The 20115-nt window shown below is 36.6% G+C and overlaps 3 protein-coding genes and 2 non-coding genes across 6 annotated transcripts; 1 reads left to right on the top strand and 4 right to left on the bottom strand.

Moving 5' to 3' along the window:
* Positions 1–1474: 1474 nt before the first annotated feature.
* LOC108817156 (serine/threonine-protein kinase BSK11) lies at positions 1475–4139 on the top strand. Of its 2 annotated transcripts, none has more exons than XM_018589769.2 (7): positions 1475–2016; positions 2424–2559; positions 2654–2787; positions 2860–2965; positions 3082–3152; positions 3236–3694; positions 3787–4139. In XM_018589769.2, the coding sequence occupies exons 1-7, from the start codon at positions 1657–1659 to the stop codon at positions 4027–4029; spliced, it is 1509 nt and encodes a 502-aa protein (XP_018445271.1). In that variant the 5' UTR covers positions 1475–1656; the 3' UTR covers positions 4030–4139. The 2 variants fall into 2 exon arrangements, with proteins under 2 accessions (XP_018445271.1, XP_018445270.1); XM_018589768.2 differs by having other exon boundaries at positions 1477–2016; positions 3067–3152.
* An 81-nt stretch (positions 4140–4220) lies between these two features.
* On the bottom strand, positions 4221–6956 carry LOC108817155 (ATP-dependent zinc metalloprotease FTSH 1, chloroplastic). Its single transcript, XM_018589767.2, has 5 exons — positions 5530–6956; positions 5198–5444; positions 4924–5107; positions 4668–4839; positions 4221–4585 (listed from the first exon to the last, which is right to left on the bottom strand). Exons 1-5 carry the CDS (start codon positions 6829–6831, stop codon positions 4364–4366), a joined length of 2127 nt encoding a protein of 708 aa, XP_018445269.1. The 5' UTR covers positions 6832–6956; the 3' UTR covers positions 4221–4363.
* Positions 6957–7528: 572 nt separating this feature from the next.
* Positions 7529–12217, bottom strand: LOC130497926 (probable LRR receptor-like serine/threonine-protein kinase At1g67720). The gene is made up of 15 exons (XM_056991182.1): positions 11858–12217; positions 11140–11680; positions 10557–11068; positions 10324–10456; positions 10150–10221; positions 9986–10054; positions 9825–9896; positions 9644–9712; positions 9273–9430; positions 8940–9193; positions 8750–8876; positions 8611–8676; positions 8353–8539; positions 8145–8277; positions 7529–8063 (listed from the first exon to the last, which is right to left on the bottom strand). The coding sequence occupies exons 1-15, from the start codon at positions 11934–11936 to the stop codon at positions 7737–7739; spliced, it is 2799 nt and encodes a 932-aa protein (XP_056847162.1). The 5' UTR covers positions 11937–12217; the 3' UTR covers positions 7529–7736.
* Positions 12218–16178: 3961 nt separating this feature from the next.
* Positions 16179–16261, bottom strand: LOC130498236 (small nucleolar RNA snoR114). Its single transcript, XR_008937157.1, has one exon. It is a non-coding gene; the product is annotated as a small nucleolar RNA snoR114 (small nucleolar RNA).
* A 5-nt stretch (positions 16262–16266) lies between these two features.
* Positions 16267–16337, bottom strand: TRNAG-GCC (transfer RNA glycine (anticodon GCC)). The gene has a single exon. It is a non-coding gene; the product is annotated as a tRNA-Gly (tRNA).
* Between the last annotated feature and the right edge of the window lie 3778 nt (positions 16338–20115).

Below are 20115 nucleotides of genomic sequence, written 5' to 3'. Positions count from 1 at the left end.
CTACACATAATTATGTTATATAGTGATAGGTTACGAGTTAGGATTGAGAGAGTGGATAAACCGAATGTGTGATTTGTAAACTCAAACTGTTAGCTATAAGAGTGTTATCTCTGTATTTCTGTTGTTCTTGTCTTTCTTTATCTTTCATGCTCTCTCTTCCTCTGTTTCCCCCTGTAATAAGTTGTTCAACAACAACATTGTAATTCTCTTTCAGAAAATGGTAAGATTAACATGTTACCAAAAAAAAAAAAAGATGTCACTACTTCCATAATATGGATGTTTTAAGGACAAATTGTTGTTTAAAGATGATATATTTCGTTGCTCCGAAGTCCAATAGCCAATTTGCAGCCGTGTAAGGAAATTCATAACAACATTTGTGTGAGGTTTCCATGGATAAAAAGGACTTACATGGCATGGCTCATCGGTTTTTATTAGAGACTTTAAAATTTAGAGATCGCTTAGCATTGTGAAACATGACAGAATTGAAAATTTCCTAAAGAAAGTTTAAAAAGACGTGGGTTTGAAGCATGTCTAAACTGATAGATGCCTTAATTATCGTAAGAAATGTCGGTACACCTCTTGTTGTTGTTGTTGTTTCTGTGGGGAACATTGTAGTTGTTTGGTGCGAGAGACCATATGTTGAATCGAGATTGATATATCACCAAGAAGACCATTGTAGATCAACTTGTCTTATCTTGTCTAGCAAACATACTTTGGATTTTTAGTGATAGCATCACCAGTGGTAGTGTTGTCGGTAGAATCTTTGGGGCGGCATCAAGATGGTTTGCAAAACCAAAGCCATCTAACCAAACATTGACTTGCAATCTCCACATTAGGTAATTTGTGTTTATTGAAGAGTTCATGGCGACTATTTGTGTTGACGTCGAAAATTTTAGGTTTAAGAGCTAAACCTCTGATACCATATAAAATTATGTAAATGTAGTTTTTATTTTAACCTTTGAACATAAATACATATATAGAAAAGAAGGAGATTATATATGTTAAAGTATTTACAAAGTAGTCCATATATATGGTTATACTAACATATATCTTCTATATAAAGATGAACCAGAACTGTCGCTAATTATCAAAAATGTACTCTTAAAATGTTCTTTGAGCAGCCAGATTATAATCTTTCAAGAGATCAATTTTAACATTAGATGAAAAATGAAAAGAAACATATTTTCACACAAAAAAAATGTATTTAGATTTTTTTAAAAAAAAATTTGATGGATATTTTTAGCAATTTTCATATTTTATAAGCTGGCAAAGCAAATATCGTTTTAAAAATGAAAATCATTTAAAGGAGCTTTAAACGAGGGTGATTGACTGTTTTCTTGTCTGGCAGGAAAAACGTGGGATAATCATCTAAACAAAATAATTTTGTGCCTTCAAAAACAAATTAAAACCTAAAGCACGTGAAAATAGGAAATTAATCTGTTCAGTTAGACGAAAAAGACGAAACGACCCTTTTATTGTTTGAAACCAACGATCCTCTGCAAGACATCGACAATTCTGGAAGTTGCAGAGAAGCCACGGAAAATAGATGTCAAAACTAAACCGGCGAGAAAAAAGAACAAAACAAAACTTATATCGCAAGGAACCTTTAATGGTCTGAGGAACGAGTTTTTCAACGAGTCGGACTCGCCTCGGGTCATGGGATGCTGCCAATCCTCTTTCCTCAAACCGTCGTCATTGCGTGTCAAAAAAGCTTCCGGCGATGTTTCCGCCCGTCGCTGCGGCAAACGCAGTAATAGGAACAACCGTCACCGTGTCAATAACGAAGGCGTAGGTAACGGCAGGGGATGGCATTTCTCCACCGTTCCAGACTTGGCCGAGTTCTCCGCAGCGGCTCTTCGTGAAGCCACTAACAATTTCAGCGTAAACGCTGTCGTATCCGTTTGTTCCGACCAAACACCCAATGTCGTTTACCGAGGCTGTCTTAAAGGCGACATGCGTCAAATCGCTGTCAAAAAATTCTCCAAATCAACGTGGCCTGACCCCAAACAATTCGCTGTATGTGTTTTGAAATCTTTTATTATTTGTCCGTGAACTAACAACTGTGCTCTAGTGGTTTGTTAGTGTGGAAATTTAGGGTTCATAAACATTTTTAAGTTTATTTAAACATATCTGTTTTTTTATAATTTAGAGATTATAATTATTTAAAATTTGGAGGACATATATATATATATCCAGATGAATTAAATTTCTTAGATGTGGATGATATCAAATGAAAGAAATATCATGAATAAACAATATTGGAGCTATAAATCCATTTATGGTCAAGAATTTAATAAGCCATGAGAGAGAATTATTAGACTTGTGGATCAGTGTCACGGAACGAGCTCTTTAGGTTGCATTTCGGCTCAAGACTAAAATGTTTTATAACGTTATATACGTGTACCAATTGTGCTTTTATGCAGGCAGAAGCTAGGGATATTGGGAAAATGAGGCATGTGAGACTGGTGAATTTGATAGGTTATTGTTGTGACGGAGATGAAAGGTTGCTTGTTTCAGAGTACATGCCTAATGATACCCTCACCAAACATCTATTTCATTGTATTATATCCAATAAAACTTGTCTTCTTCATTCACAGTAAATGTATCTTTTCTTGGTTGACAAGTATTTCTTTGTGTTTCTTGTGAGTTACAGGGGAGAAACAAACCATGGAGTGGGCTATGCGGTTGAGAGTTGCACTTTGTGTAGCTGAAGCTTTGGAATACTGTAGGCAGAGTGGACGCACATTGTACCATGATCTCAATGCTTACCGGGTTCTCTTCGATGAGGTAATGGATACCTTTTGCACATACTTTAACGGGTTTGATTAGAAAAGCTGCTAAGAGGTTTCTGTCAGTCAGAATGGGAATCCTCGGCTTTCATGTTTTGGATGGATGAAGAATAGCAAAGATGGCAAAAACTTCAGCACAAATCTTGCTTATACACCGCCGGAATATCTTAGAGATGGTAACGTTTTATGTCTTACACTTGAGAATTTTATTCTTAAAAACATTATTAGTATTGTATACCTTCTTTGTGGCAAATGATGTATATGTAATACACGTTAGGTACGTTAATTCCAGAGAGTGTTATCTTCAGCTTTGGGACGTTTCTTTTGGATATTGTTAGTGGCAAACATGTCCCTCCAAGTCATGTGAGTGACCTACTTCTCTAGCAAATTTGGTTTGGTTGGCATATATATTTTTGTAAGACTAATGATTCTATTTTTCATTTCAGGCGGTTGACACAATTCAAAAGCAAAACTTACCTCTTTTCATAGATTCACACCTTGAAGGAAACTATCCAGACGAAGAAGCAGCCACCGTGTTTGAACTAGCTTCCAAATGCCTAGAGAATAACCCAAAGGACAGGCCGGAGATTAAAGATATCATCTCGGTTCTTGCTACACTTCAACACAAAATAAATGTTCCCTCCTACGAAATGCTCGGAATTTCGAAGCTCGAAAACCAAGAAAGAGAACCAGAGAGTTCTCTACTTTACGATGCATGTCACCTTATGGACCTCACAGCTCTTCATCAGATTCTTGAAGCAGCAGATTACGACGACGACGTTACTTGTGAGCTCTCTTTTCAGCAATGGTCTCAACAGATTAAAGATGTGTGGAACACTAGACAGCAAGGCGATTCAGCTTTTCGGAATAAAGATTTTCAATCTTCTATTGAAAAATATACTCAGGCATGGCAAAAACCAAAAAAAGAAACAAAACATAAAACACACAACATAAGCACTCCACCTGAATTCTAATTAAGGTTCTGAATTTTTTGCAGTTCATAGAAACAGGGATCTTGATCTCTCCAACGGTTTATGCAAGAAGAAGTATCTGTCATCTCTTCTGTGACCAGTCGGATGCAGCACTCAGAGATGCGATGCAAGCACAGTGCGTCTATCCCAACTGGCCCACCGCGCTCTATCTTCAGGCAGTGGCTCTTGCAAAGCTGAATATGCTCGAAGACTCAGCTACCATGTTAAAAGAAGCCAAGATCTTGGAAGACAAGAGGCTCATAAACTGAAAACATTTTTCATTAAACTTCAAAAGTATTTGTGTTGTTGTGTATACCCAAGAGTAGCTAACACAACTCATTTGTATAACAGTTTGTAAGTTGTTAAGATACTGCTTTTCTCTACCATTTTGTGTGTTTTTAAATCGTAAGGGGCTCTATGGAGAGGTAAACATAATAGTTTCTAAGCTTACTAAGTATGATGGTTCATAAGGATTCAGTCCAAGTAGAAACAGAGTATTTTACAAAAGAAAATATATACGCAAATGGGTAATGGGTCTAGTATTACATTAACAGCTAATGGTATTTAAAAGCAAATGTCAACTTTGGAATATTTTGATAAAATCTAAGAAACATACAACTCAGCTTGGCCGTCAATAAAGAGACTCATGAACTCTTCTCCATCAACAGTTTCTTTCTCGATCAAGAGCTGCGCAAGCTTGTGCAAGATATCAATGTGAGTTGTTATGATGTCTGTGGCTCTCTTGTACGCCTTCTCCACCAGCTCTCTCACCTCAGCATCTACTATATCAGCAGTTGCCATTGAGTAATCTTTCTGTGAAGACATCTGCAAACAAAAAGACATGGAGGTAAGTAACAAACGGTAATGATGAAAACAGAGAAACCAAGTTCGTTTAGCAAATGTATACTTGTTGACCCATGAAGGGATTTCCACCAGGGCCACCAACGGCTACTTGTCCAATCTTTTTGCTGAACCCGAACCTCTCGATCATTTGACGTGCCACACGAGACACCTGCATGAAATCATTTGATGCTCCAGTCGTCACGTTGTCATCCCCGAAGATCACCTCCTCTGCAACCCTGAGGGACAAGAGATAGAGAGATGGGTTTTTAACACAATCAAACAACCCTTTGCAAGTTCGAGACCATTACTAACTAACTAACCTTCCACCAAGTGCAACAGCCATCTGATTCTCGAGGTAGCTTCTACTGTACAATCCAGACTCGAGTCTTTCTTCACTGGGAGCGAAAAAGGTAAGCCCACCAGCTTGGCCACGAGGAATGATGGAAATCTTGGCAACAGGATCATACTCTGGCATAAGAGCACCCACTAGAGCATGACCAGCCTCTGCAAATTTCAAAAAAAAAAAAAACTCACTCAGAACTCAATCTATTCTCAAAACAACATATTCAGAAAAAACAATAAAACAATGCTAACCATGGTATGCAACAAGTCTCTTCTTCTCATCAGAGACAACAGCATTCTTCTTCTCAGGTCCAGCAATGATCCTCTCAAGCGCATCAGAGATCTCATCCTTGCTTATCTCCTTAAGCTCACGCCTCGCCGCAAGAATCGCCGCTTCATTCATCAGGTTCTGCAAGTCAGCGCCGGTGAAACCCGGAGTCCTCCTCGCAACCTTATCAAAGTCCACATCTTTACCAATCGCCTTCCCTCTAGAATGAACCTACAACAAAACCCCATAGATAGATATCAGAATCATTCACAGAGACAACAACCAACAACAACAACCATAAACAACCAATCCAAACCTGAAGAATCTTGACTCTGCCAGCAACATCAGGCCTATCAACCGTCACCTGCCTATCAAACCTCCCAGGCCTCAACAACGCAGAGTCCAACACATCAGGTCTATTCGTAGCAGCCAACACAATCACACCAGAGTTACCAGAGAACCCATCCATCTCAGTCAAGAGCTGATTAATCGTCTGCTCCCTCTCATCATTCCCTCCTCCCATCCCAGCTCCTCTCTGCCTCCCCACAGCATCAATCTCATCGATAAAAACAATGCAAGGCGCCTTGGCCTTAGCCTTCTCGAACAAATCCCTAACCCTAGACGCACCCACACCGACGAAAAGCTCAACAAACTCAGAAGCCGCGCAGGAGAAGAACGGCACACCGGCTTCTCCAGCAACAGCTCTAGCTAACAGAGTCTTACCAGTCCCGGGGGGACCCACGAGGAGACACCCTTTGGGAATCTTGGCGCCCAAGGCAGTGTACTTGTCCGGATTCTTCAAAAAGTCGACAACTTCCTGCAACTCGAGCTTAGCCTGGTCGGCTCCCGCCACGTCAGCGAAGGAGACGCCGGTCTCGGGAACTTCCTGAAACTTCGACTTTGACCTCCCGAAATCCATCGGCCCACCCAACCCTCCAGGCCCACCAGGCCCACCGCCGGCTCTCCTGAAGAGGAGGAAAAGCCCGCCGAAGGCGAGGATGGGGAAAATCAAGTTCCCGATGATGGTGAAGAGGTCGTTGCCGGACTCGCCCTCGGAGACGGAGATGTCGACGCCGTTCATGGCGAGGATATCGATGAGATCGGGGTCGTTGGGGACCACGACGGAGGCGCGGCGGTTATCGACGGCGGTGAGCTGGAGAACGGAGCCGTCTTTGCTGAACCTGACTCTCTCGACTTTGCCCTTCTTCACCGCGTTGAGGAACTCGCTGTACCGCCACTGAGACCCGTCGGGGAGATCCGAGGATTGTGTCGATTTCGGGTTGGGGGCGGTTATGACCTGGTTCTGGCTGAAGGGGGAGGAGGGGTTTGGTGATTGAGCTTCGATGACGATGGGTTGGGTGGGGGGAAGGGGTTGGTCTAAAGCTAGGGCTTTTGGGGAAGGGGAGAGAGATGATGAGAAGAGGATTGCTGCTAAGGCGGCTCGTGAAGGGAGTGACTTTAAGGGTTTGTTGTTGTTGTTGTCATCGATCTGGAGGGAGGATCGAGTGATTCTGAAGGAGAAGGGGAAGGAGGGTTTGGTGGTTTTGGGAGTGGGGGATGAGATTATGATGTTGGATCCGAAGAAGAGTGAGGAGGAGCGTAAGGAGGTTGAAGCCATTGTGTAACTCTCTCTCTATCTGGTTCTTCTTGGAGAGAGAGAGAGAGAGGGAGTATAAATGAGAAACGAGGAGGAAGAAGAAAGGATGTTTACTTTGTGAAAATTCTGGAGGAAGAGAATGAAACAGCAACCATTATCCTCAAGTGTTTCTGCTTCGTCTACGTTTGCGATTCATATCCACATGTTTCAGTGGATTACAAGATGCCAAAAAAGATTGTCTGGACATTTGTTGGTTCAAGCCCAAACTCTAACCAAACCCAACCTAAACCGAAATCTTTCTAAAAATTTAGAAAAAAAATCATAATTTAAATATCTAGATTAGAATTTAAAAGAATTGTGCACAATTGGAATGAAAATATAGTATCCAAAATCTAATAAGTAACTTATATACACAAATTTTAACGTTAACTTGATAGGATATATAAAATTATATAAATTCTAAGTGTTATTAACCAAACCAAAAATAAAACATGAATGAAAATTGTAATTAACAAAATTGTAAGATATATAATAGAAGGCTTATCAAAATTTTCAGAGTATTACATGCAAAGTCATTCGTTGTAAATGTGCACTGAGATAAATAATATTTAACTTTACCACATTATATGATATTTAACAAGTGTTAGAAAGTACTATTATTAACCAAATCCCACTCGATCATAATATAAAATCCGAGTGGTGTTGTATAAAAGGGTGAATCGAAAACCCAAAAGTCCGACCGAACGTTCATCCCTAAAAGACTACCGAGTTAGTGCAAGAAAGTGTGTGTCGATACATTAAACATACACACTACATTACATACACACACACATTCATATATATATATGAAGATAGTTACTCCCACAAGAGTGAAGTATACAAAAGATGAGAGTTTAAGCAAGCCTTCAAGAGGAGGGACACTCATATCACCTAGCAGCTGGAGCTAAGCTGTTTCTTGAGATGTCAGGACTCTCTATCTCGAGGAAGCTGGTGAGCAACGTCTTACGAGATGATTGCGCCTTTGAGCTGCTCGAACTCGATGACTTGCCCCCGTTCTCGTTTCCTCTCTCGATTCTTACCGCTTCTTGTATGGCCACTATCACTTCCTGCATCCTTGGCCTGTTATGCCCACGCTGCTCAACGCACTGGTTCGCCACCTCTGCTACCCTCCAGATTGACTCTATCTTCACGTTGCCTACTATACATGGATCTATGATCCCGTACACGTCTCCTTTACGGATCAGTGATCTCGCCTGTATTGGTGAACAAGAAAAGGTTTGTAGTTTGTGAATCTTACACGTTGCTGAACTGTGAAAGGTCAAAGAGGTTCTTACCCAGTGAACTATGTTAAGCTCAGGACCGAAGTCTTCAGCTGAGACTGGTTTCTTTCCAGAGAGTAACTCAAAGAGAACAACTCCGAAACTGTAGACATCGCTCTTCTCAGTGAGCTGCTGACTAGCATAGTACCTGTCACAAGAATGCAGTATCAGTCAAAGTTCAGAAAGATAAAAAGACTATTTTAGGTTGTGTCGGTGGCTTTACTCTGGATCAAGGTAACCAACGGTTCCTTTTGCGACACTGGACACGTGAGTCACGTCTTCCTCTGTCTGCCTGGAGAGTCCAAAGTCTGACACTTTGGCTCTCATGTTAATGTCCAGAAGTATATTGCTTGATTTAACATCCCTGTGAATGATACTAGGATTGCAGCCAGTATGCAAGTATTCAAGACCTGTAATAATCTGAAGTTTCATATTATAGGCCACACAGAAATATATATTATCTTGAAATTTCGCTTCGAACCTTTGGCAGCATCTTGTGCAATTTGTAGCCGAGTTGGCCAGTCCAATGGGTTGTAGCCGCTTGTACCTGTCAGGGATTTGATTTCATGAGTCATTAACATAAATGAAAACCCAAACTTAGTAGGAAGAAAACTATTGACCGTGTAAGTGATCTCCCAAGGTTCCATTGTGCATATATTCGTAAACCAATAGACGCCGGTCTGCTTCTTCACAATACCCAATCAAAGGCACCAAGTTCCTGTGGTGAATTCTTGATAATAGAGCAACCTGCACAGTTTGTCCCAGTTAAATTGTCTACTAAAGAATCTTGAATTCAAAATAAGCCGATACCTCAGTCACAAATTGTCTGTTCAAGTGGCTAGAAGGATCTGCAGTTATCTTGACTGCAACTTCTTTCCCGTCTTTCATCCTACCATAGTATACAGACCCAAAACTTCCTTTTCCAACTCTCTTGGAGAAATTATCAGTGGCCTCTTCAAGGATAGGAAGCGATATGAAATATGCTACACCTTCATCTAACAAGTGTCCGCCCCTCACAGCTGAATAAGCTACCAAACCTTTTTGCTTAGTCCCAGTGGAAGGACCTGAAAGAAAACATGAGTAAGACAACCCTCCACTTCGAGGACACCTGATAACTATCAAGACCTATATTTATATATATACCTTTATCAGCATTTTTCTTCTTACGGAGGGTACAGAGTAAAAGAAGACCTCCTCCAGCTATCAGCAATAGAATTGCAACAGCTGCTATTGAAATCCCTAGTATCAGCCAGTAGTGCTTTTGCCGTGCCTCGTTCTGAAGCTCAGGATTGTTATCATACCTGAAGAAAAACGTTGTTATAGCCATGTGTTAGCAATTCAAGAGGAAACTCTTTCAACAAAATAGATACTTTAAACTTTGGTATGCTTAGTTCATTTGCTGCATTTATACACAAGAAACTCCCAATCTGTTCATATTAAGGTAAATCTATCTTTCCATGCCAATGTTGAAAATCTGTGAGCTTGTGTTCGACAAATCAACTTAGCATACTCACTTGAACAAAATTTTCCTCTTTAGCAATGCTGAAGGAATCGTTCCTCTGAAAGAGTTATTTTCTATGAACCTGCCAGATAATAACATTTATTTAAACTTCCATGTATAGAGAGAGTGGATAGTTGTAGCCAGAGTATCAGTATAAGTCAACCATTAAAGCAACCAAATTTGTGACTACTTACAACTCTTGTAGGTTTGGTAGATGGCCAATGTATGCTGGGAGTGATCCACTAAGTTGGTTGTTTTCTAGATGCCTGTAGAAGAGACGAAGCAAAGTAAAGCTTTCTAGTCTTCAAGTATCTTCAACTACAAGGGAAATATTGGTCAAGAATGGCAAGCTTACATGATTTTCAGGTTGACAAGTTTGCTCAGGTCCGGAAGGGTTCCAGTCAGACCATTACCATCAAGCCGCCTATAAAAGAAAAAGTTTACTCAAAATGAATAACAGAGAGCCAAAGAGAGATTAATCCAAGACAATATCGTTTAATGCAGCATAGAACCACTCACAACTCTGTCAATGCCTCCATATGATTGATCTCAGGCAGAATCTCACCCCTTATATTTTTTCTTGATAGAGCACTGTTGTAAGATGAACTCCAATGGGGTCAATATGCATTATCTCAAGGATATATTTCACAAACTCTGTCTCCTTATGTAACATTCTGTTTTATAGATCCTTACATTTTCGTGACTCTAGGTGGTGAGGTTGAGCTACAGCTTACCCACGACCAAAGAACTGGGATACAAGGGTCTCCTCCTTCATTGGCCCAATCGCTTTCAGGAGACATCGAACGAATTGCATCAAGAACAGACACTGAAGTAAATATAAAACTTCTGTTAGCTCTTTCAACAAATTTTGACTTGCAAACAATATAGAGAATAATTTTACAAGGCAAGCAGCCTCTAGTACTCACCATCATTCTTATCAGTTTTCACAGATATCTGTAGATACTTGCTAATTTCAATCGCATTTAGCAGCGGCCCTCGCGTAGAATCCTTTGTCTTCCCGAACGAGAATGACAAAACAAAATCAAAAGTGACATTCATGTAGCTAGGTTCATAGAGAGTGTAGCTACCATTGGCATTCTCAGCAATATTCACCACAGCATTACTATAACCAGGGAAATAAGGTTGCACCAACTGAAACTTCCGGGTTTCATTAGCAGCAAGGTCTTCAATCTCAGCAAAGTAAGCATATGCCCGAGCATTGGCAGGGAAGTCTTCCAGGTTTAATCTATAGCTGATCAGTCCTTGACTGCCAACCACTGCTGTTTGCATGACTTTCATAGGAGGATACTCTCTGGTCAACGTGTTTACAGGCTTTGATGTATTGATTCTTATCGTCCCAGGAGCTACACCAACAAGATAGTTTGGCCGTCTATTAACATCTGACTCCCAGATTCTGTCATATGGATCATCTGGGTACCTAAAAAAGAGAAACTCTTTCAGCTTGTAAGATATCTTTGTGGATGATGTTACAGAACCAAGAGCTTTTACCTCAAGGCATCCATGCTTGGAGCACCAAAATTGACTCTAGCAGCAACCTTCAAGAAGAAATTATCCTCGTAATCAGTGGCATACATGGAAAGGTTCAAAGGTCGAAGCTCCAGAGTGGACATGAAAGGAGAGCCAGTGATAGCACAGCACACACACACATCCACATAACTTGAAGTTGCCCTCACTATCAACTCCTCAACATACACCCTAGACACCTCCGTAACACTCACTGTAGCCCATCTCGTTGCATCTAAGTAGAGTTGAAACTTCGGGTAAGCTTCTTCGCTACCCAAGCTACCGTAGAGAAACGTTGTCCTGACAATGTATCTCCTCCTCTCTTTGGTGGTGAGCCTGTAACAATACTTCTTGTTATCCGTTGGAAAATCTCTTCTCCTACTGTACTGCATCGAGCTCGAGTTGGTAGCACTGGACAAAGTTACTGGCTTGCCGTGTGTGATCATCTCTGAATCTGAGACCCATCCTAGTCCAGTTTTGGGGTCCGTGTAGTTACTTGACCCACCGCAATCTATACTTATAAACTCTGCAAAACATAGTCATTCCATAATTGAGGTAACCCTTGTTATAAAGATAAAAGCTTTTAACATGTTTACCAAAAAAAAAAAAGATAAAAGCTTTGTGGGTTACACATCGAAAACATCAAGGAAAAAAATAACTCTTTGGAGCATTTTAACGAACAGATTATGGGCAAAGAGTGTACCTGCAACTTGAGACAGAACATGAGGTACAAGTACTATGAAATAGCATGTTACAGCAAGCTGAGCTGAGCAAGGACCCATTGAAGATCAAAAGAACATCGATGCTCTTAGGTTTCTACAGAATATATACAACTAACGCTTTTTTTTTTGCTTTTAAGAGTCACGAGAGAAGGGAGGAAAGCGTGTGAAGAGAAAACAGTGAGCAAAGAGTCCAACTTTGTGTGTTTTTGCTTTATTAGTGTAACAATGGTCACAGAGGTATTTGTCTTCTTTATTTAATATTCGGATTAGCTTTTGCTTTTTCTTCATTCCGGAAATTAAAGGCATCGGTTTCTCCCTTTTCTGCTTTGGCTACTCGCTTTTTGTTAAAGTGAGAGAGAGAGAGAGAGAGAGAGAGAGAGAGAGTGTCACACACAACTTCTTGAAGAACCTTTAATTCAAGTTTGAAAACAACTCTTATGTTATTTATTTTAATCACAGTATCTAAACTATTAAAAGTGAAGTACAAATAGTACTTAACCCTTAGTTTTTCACAATAATTACAAAAGATTGCCATTAACCTTTAATATAGAGATTTTAGAATATTAATTAATCAGCTACATTTAATTATAGACTAAACGAATATCTTTAGCATATATACTGTTACCTAAAAGTTGGGTTCCTCTTAACAATAAAAGAAATGTATAAAAAATTATTAGAAAATGTATTTAGTTTTCTTCACGTTGAAATCACAACGAAAACATATGTTGACATGTTGTTAATATTTTTTATTAAACCTATCCCACTCAGATCAAAAAATATATATATCACATGCCTTTTTTGGAACCACATCATTATTCACAAAACAACCTAAATATGTCTAATTTTGAGTTTATTAGATAAGCACACTAATTTAGTTATAAATATTTTAACCATTTAATCTGGAAACTTATGTTAATTGGCTATTTCTAATTTATACTTTATTTCATTGATGGTTCATTTATTCACTTACAAAATTAATCTTTTAATATTTTAATGCCTAAAACAACATTATAATCTAAATCGAAACGGAGGGAATATATATGTACATTTTATTTGTTTTTTAATTTATATTCATGTTTTTTATATATATATATATATATATATATATATATATATATATATATATATATATATATATATTTGTTGTTTTGATTTATATTCATGTTTCTATATATATATATATATATATATATATAATAAAATAACATTTACTTATTTTAAGTGATTTTTACAGATTTTCATTATTTTAATCAATTATAATCATTTCATTTATTATCTTTACTAAAAAATTGACATCATTTATTACAGAAGTACAAAACAAAATTTGTTTGTTTTCAATTTTTTTTTAATTTTTACATTCATTTCTCACCTATTTAACTATTTCATTAATTATATTTACTATAATATATTGGCAGTATTTATTTTACATATTAACTATAATAATCACCATATTTAAAAGAAATTACTTTATTTGTGACAAGAATTCAAAATGGCTAACAAACTATCTTTTATTTGCGTTATGCTTACATAACCAGTTAGACATAAAATTATGTATCTATTCAGCTATAAGTTATTTCTTTTGGGTATCAGTTTTTTTGAGTTTGGATTCATTCGGGCATTGCAAATTTTATGTGGGTTTTGAATCGGGTTTTCCTGAATCCAGATGAATTCGGTTATGATATATAGAAACCTACAAATATCCAAAACTAATGTATTTGAAACCGGTTCGAAAATTTGTACCAAAAATAACAATATTAACCGATTCATTTTGGGTATTTTAAATTCAAACTAAACTTAACCCAAAAATAACAAAATAACTAAAAGTAACCATATTACCTATTTGATTCAGGTTTGATTATGATGTATAGAATTCTAAAACTATTTAAATACTTATACAATTAACTATATTATAATACATATAAATATATAATAATAATTATGAAAAACAATTATCAATTTATAAAAATGTGAAAATTAACACCCGCACGGGTGTGCGGGTTAAGTATCTAGTAGTAAATTACATCTCAGGCTATCGAATATTGAGGAAATTAGCTAAAAGGGTATATAATTCTATTTCATTACGTTCTCTTCTAGATAGTATATACGGTGTATAATGTACCCAATGATTATCACTAAATTTCTAAAACACAGAAAATTCTATTTCCAGTTAATGAAATATATTGAAGAAAAAAACTATACATTCACAACATCACAAGAGCCAAAGAAAAAAAAATTGATTAGTTACGCAAAGTAAAGAAGAGATAAAAAAAAGTTCGCTCTAAAAGGTAATGAGATATCTTCATCATTTTCAAAAGCTTACCGAAGTAATACAAAGAAATTTAACAGCAAAGAAAATTTGAGAAAAATTAGTGTTCCGGAAGGTAAAACTAACAGTTTAAAGACAATGGTTTGTGAAGCAGAAGTCGAATATAAAGCACGACCATATGAGTTGAAAAGACGCGTTTTAGAACTCTAGTTTTTAGCAGCTAAGGATAGTGGTCTTCAAGACATACAGATTAAAAACTTTAAAATGTAGTTTAGTGTTCTCGGACATTTTATTTGTCCCTACAAATCAAAGAAGGTTCGGTTTAGTGACAATGTATACACACTAAAAGAATATAGAACTCTTCTTTCATTTCTTTAGCAACTGTGGCTAGTCTTCAAATATTGGGACAACAACCTAAAAACTGAATGTATGGATCCATTGATTCATAAGTCAAGATTCAGTTGTATCACTCTTTATTGGTTTCATAGATGCTCTTGTAACACGAGAAAAAGAATGAAGCTAGCTTATCTAAGTGACTTTAGTTATGGTTCTTTGAGGTTTAGTATTGGATCAAATTTAAAAGCCCTTTTCTTACAACCCATTTTCTGCTGTTTTTCTAAAGCAATTCAGAGATTTTGTATGCACAAAGGCACTTGGATTGCCTTTTTGCTTTCTATGAAATAACGCATAAATTAACAGAATGGACTTACTGCTATAAGTTTGCAGCATTTTCTAGTTTCTTTGCAACCCTGATTGTAGCAACAGCTCAACTGATAAACCGACCTGATAGAACATTTAATTACAGATGTTAATCTTGCAAGAGTTCCATCTTTTACGTGCGACATTTCATCATATTAATATTCATTTGCTTCCACTCAAAATCAGAAATCAGGACTAATCATTTATTTAGAAAAACAGAAACAAAAAAAAAATTAAAATCTCAAATAAAATATTTTTTAGTATAAGAAACAAGTCGCATTGATGGTTATTGAAGGGTACATTGTTTATCTAATTTTTAAAAGGAAGAAGGATGTGCAGTCTTCTGTACAGATTCTTCTAGACGATAAATATATCGGATAGTGCTAGCATTACATTAAGAATGGGATATAAGTCATAGGAAACATCATATGACCATCATGTTGATAAGTTTGTGTATGTAGTTTCATACTGTCTATTGTGTCAATTGTCCACTAATTGAACTCTTTTTGTTGGAGATGATTTTATAGGTGAAAATTCTAATGTATTTGCTGGACAAGGCCTCATCAAAGTCACATTGGTGAAGCATTCAACCATTATTACAAACTCAATTCAACAAGCCAAACTTCCATAGCGACGTGTTTGTTGGAATGGAGGCCACAATAAAATATCTACAAGAATCACAGTGACAATTGTAGTGCTCGACCAAGAATATGAAATGCTCTCTACAAGGAAAGACGTTTATCTCAACAACTCAGAGTCAGAGGTGGTCATGAACATAGTGAAATACATTGGAAAAGGCTCACAAATTTGTAAAAATAAATTTTGTTAAAACTTTATTAAAATATTTATGGCCCCTAACATTTCAGGGACGTTCCTGTTCAGAGCATATTTTTTTACAAAATAAACATACCGCATATGCTGTTTTTACCATTTGATCCTTGTGTTTGTATTTCAACTTTGATAGTCGTTATCTCAGCTTGAATTTGTCATTTTTGGTATGTCAATAGACAATTTTCAATCTAAATCCTTGATTTCACTTAACTTGAATGTGAATCACACGAGAACTGAAAAGACAAGAACATGCAAACGAAAATCACAGGAAAATGGTCACCCTAAGCTCGTCAAGTACATTCTCCAGCAAAAGTATTAGATCCTACTTAAAGCTTAAGCCTCTTATGCTGTAAAGGCAGTTCAAAAAGAACCATATCTATATGTGTCCTCTCACATTTATATATTTTTCATATTTTTATGTAGATTCACTATAGTAGTTGACCTTCAAACTAAATTTTTTCATGAAAAGTGAAAAAAAAGAAACGGAAAACAAGAAAAAAAAATATGAGCTCAGCATGGATGCTATCATCTGATAATCAGAATAAGGCGATGGACCCAACCAACGCTAAAGCATTTTTCTTCATAGCTCAAATCTGCACCAGCCGGGAATCGAACCCGGGTCTGTACCGTGGCAGGGTACTATTCTACCACTAGACCACTGGTGCTTTGATATTCAAGAACTAGTGTTAATGTATAATATTACCAATTGAAGATCAGAAACTTCTTTTAGCTCTCATTCAGTTGTTTGTAATTTGCTAAGAAAAAAAAGTTTCTGATATTCAAAGTACAAATTGTATTTTACACCCAGTGAATTAACTGATGATATAGATTCACATAAAAGAAAAATTAAAAGAAAAGTATTTGAAAGTACAGTGAGGATTAGTGAGGCACAGAAGCTTGCAAGAAGAATAGCAAATCAAATTCTTCTGGCCCGATAACTACTTATATCACTTATTTGTACTTCTTTGCTACATATTTAGGCCCATTGGGTCACACTAAGATACAAATATCATAAGAGATGGTAATCTTGCATACATTTCTTTCGCCATTCATCATCTTTTGTCAACCATATAAGATGCCACTTAACTCCATTTCTTAGGCGTGTTACGAAAAATGTTACACTTTTTTACGGATGTAATTAGAAAACTCGTATAAAATCAACCAAACATCAGTGCCGTTCAGAATTTGATTTTTTATAGAGTTCGGTACACTTTGGTCTTTTGGTTTCGGCTAATTTGCCAAACTTTTTTTTTTCTTGGAACAACAACCAAACCCTAATCTTCACATATGTCCTAACATTTGTGAATGAAAAAAACGAAAATATAAGATACCTATGTCAAAGTTTTAGGTTTATTTTGCTGGTCCTAGGACAGAGGGCATAACGCTTATTAAGCAACCATCCACTGCTACTAAAATCACAAGATCAAGCACTCCATTGATTCACAGTCCGGAAAGACAAAAGCTTGTTTCAAACAGTCCGGTAACTTTAACCAGTTTGGTTAAGTTCATTCAAACTTCCTCTCGATAGGGCCAAGAGAGATCGTTATCCACATCCTCTTCCAAAGAGAGAATTGTTCCATCAAACTCCCTCTTCACAAGAGGTGATCCTCTACTATTATCATCCTCTCCTCTGGAAGAGAGAATCACTCTTCCATGTTCCCTCTACTATAGAGGTGAGACGTATACTATGTCCTTGCAAGTCTTGAAAAGCTCAGCCTTGATTTTAACTTTGCGTGTGTTTTATGACCATATTATGGTTTTGGGTCAAAAGAAAGTTGATTTCAACTCCACCTCCCTCCAAATCTCAACTTACGGAAGTTTTGGGGACTGGCTTTTGATTGTTTATGATTTGGTGGTTGCTGGGGTTTTGTTTACTACTTGGAACCCATCGATGAAGAGTGCAGGACTTTCTTAGATCAGCGAGGATGCATGTTCATCCTCTTTTCACTCAGCGACAGTTTTTTTTGTGGCATCGCTTTTTACTGCGGAAACTTTGGCGTTGAGAAACGCCATGATCTATGCTCGTCAGTGTGGGATTCCCGTAAATCTTTGGACGCATTTGAGCAGTGTCTCATTTTCGCTGTCAATCTCTTCGGAGAATCTATCTGCTTTAACTTATGTTGTTCTTAATTTTCATTGTTGTAATCAAAGAGAATGGATAATTCTCTGTAATTATTGTATGTTTGAAGTTTAAGCTAATGAAATGAAAAGTTGCAAGAAAAAAAAAATAAGATACCTATGTCAACATCGGAGGTGCCAAGTTTCATATTCACATGACAACATGTTTTTTCTTTTTTTTTTTGCTAAAACACATGACAAAATGTTAAAGGAAGACGACACCAAAATTAAAAAAAGAGTAATTGGTGTAAATGCACCCAAAGTGGCTTCTAATTAGCATCATACCTTCAACTTGAGAAACTAAAATCTCTGACCTTTTTGCCCCTATGAGCTATGCCTCAATGGCTCAGACTATCTGTGCTTATGTCAGTGGAATCATCTTTTATACGCTGGTCAATGAAATGTTTGTGTTTCTCCAAAAGCATACGTGAATGTTTGAGTTTCACGTCTTGTTTCAGTTTTGAGCATCAAAAAGTTATAATCTAAATTTCCCCAACCACTATTTCATTCATCTCTCTCAATTGTTCTTTAATCCTTTAATTGTTGTTTCATTTCACCATTTTTATCTTAAAAGAATTCTCAAATCCAAGTTACAATCTTGAGACCTTGTTCTAAAACACGGCGATTTGGAGTGATTTCTCGGCGATTGTGCTCTTCACGTCCATGAACTATGGCGAATCACTCTGATTCGGATAAAAAAATCAGGGAAAAATATTTCTGGGTTTAACGAACTCGGAAACGACTATGACATCACGAATCTATATATTTTCGTGTTAATAACAAGGAAACAAAGGTTAATCGAAGCAAATATCCAAGGAAATCGAAAAAAATCTGGCTGAAAAAGTCTGGGCAGCCATAACTAGGATTGCAGAGGAAAGAAAGAAGATGAAACCGAAATTACTATTTTATCCTTCATTAATAAAAAAAAAAGAAAAAAAACACAATATATGCACTCCAGAGATAACTCGGGTCCACAAGTTAAACTGATACTCACTAATCACTGCACTACCACAAACTACATGTGAAGATGTCGAAATGTATATTACATAGCCAATAAAAAGATAATTACTCTAAAAATAAATCCCCCATTACTCCCCAATTTTTTCCCTATTTAATGTCAACTCGCTGGGCCCGTATCGAGCGCACGCGTTACACATAGCGAGTTTCCGAGTAATGCTTGAGATTATGAAATCATCACCATGTTTTGTTAACAAGTTATATTTCTGTTATTTTCTATATGTAAATGTTAATATTTTATTTAACGTGTACATATTAATTTAACTATATTGTTTTATTATTACTAATAAAGCTTGTCTTTATACTAAATCATACAATATATAACATTCTGTTTATCAGTTAACATTGAACAGATCTACTTATTACAATTATTGCTTACATACTAATGTTATTGTTAAATAATAAATTATACGTTAAAATAATTTATAACATCTACGAAATCATGTAACATCTAAACGTTTTGTTAACAAGTTATATTTTCTGATATTAAAAGAATCAATAACATACATAATAGTGAATAGTCATTCTTTAGTTCTACTGATTACATAATATTATTGTTCATCCTCATATATCATCAACTTATTGTGAGTCTTCACCATCTCTTCATGTTATCATCCAAAATTCACATATACCACAATATTCAATGTCTGTAAGAGATAAGCATGTTCATGAAGTTTTTTGTTCGTTTTAGATAAAATTTATTTTATTTGATATTTGTCATGTTATCCGATATTATTTAATTTAGCGGAACTTTAATTTTATATAGATACATGCTTTTTAAGCAGTTTCTATTATGTTGCCACTAATTAATAAAGAGTGAATTTGCTCAAAATCCTAAAAAAAAAGTTGGATATTAGGGATTTGCCATAGGAGGGAGGGAAATGGTAGTGATGGGGGGAAGAAAATTTGGAGGATTTAGTGTGTGGAATGCAAATAGAATGAGTTTGGTGGGTAGGGAGTGCAATTATTCATTAATAAATAGAAGGAAAGCTGTTACAAATAATTAGTTTTAGTTGATATATTGTATTTAGCTAATAAACAAATAAATGTTTAGTAAGATATTATAAAATATTTGTCGTTAATCAATACATGACTTATTAACTGATAAATAATTTGATTAATGGTTTATCAACTTATGGTAGACTAATTATCCGCTAAAACGTTCATTAACTAATGTGTTTGTTAATCACTAACTTACTTTTTATTAACAACTACATATGAGCCCGTTGCGTTGCAATGGGTTTTGTTTAATGTTTTAATTTCATGAAAACCATAAAAATGAAAAATATTTGTAGTGAAATTGTATGA

The sequence above is a fragment of the Raphanus sativus genome, chromosome 7 (assembly GCF_000801105.2).
Source record: "Raphanus sativus cultivar WK10039 chromosome 7, ASM80110v3, whole genome shotgun sequence".
NCBI lineage: Eukaryota > Viridiplantae > Streptophyta > Magnoliopsida > Brassicales > Brassicaceae > Raphanus > Raphanus sativus.
The sequence above is the reverse complement of the archived record's forward strand: the minus strand, read 5'-3'. Positions and strand labels throughout refer to the sequence as shown.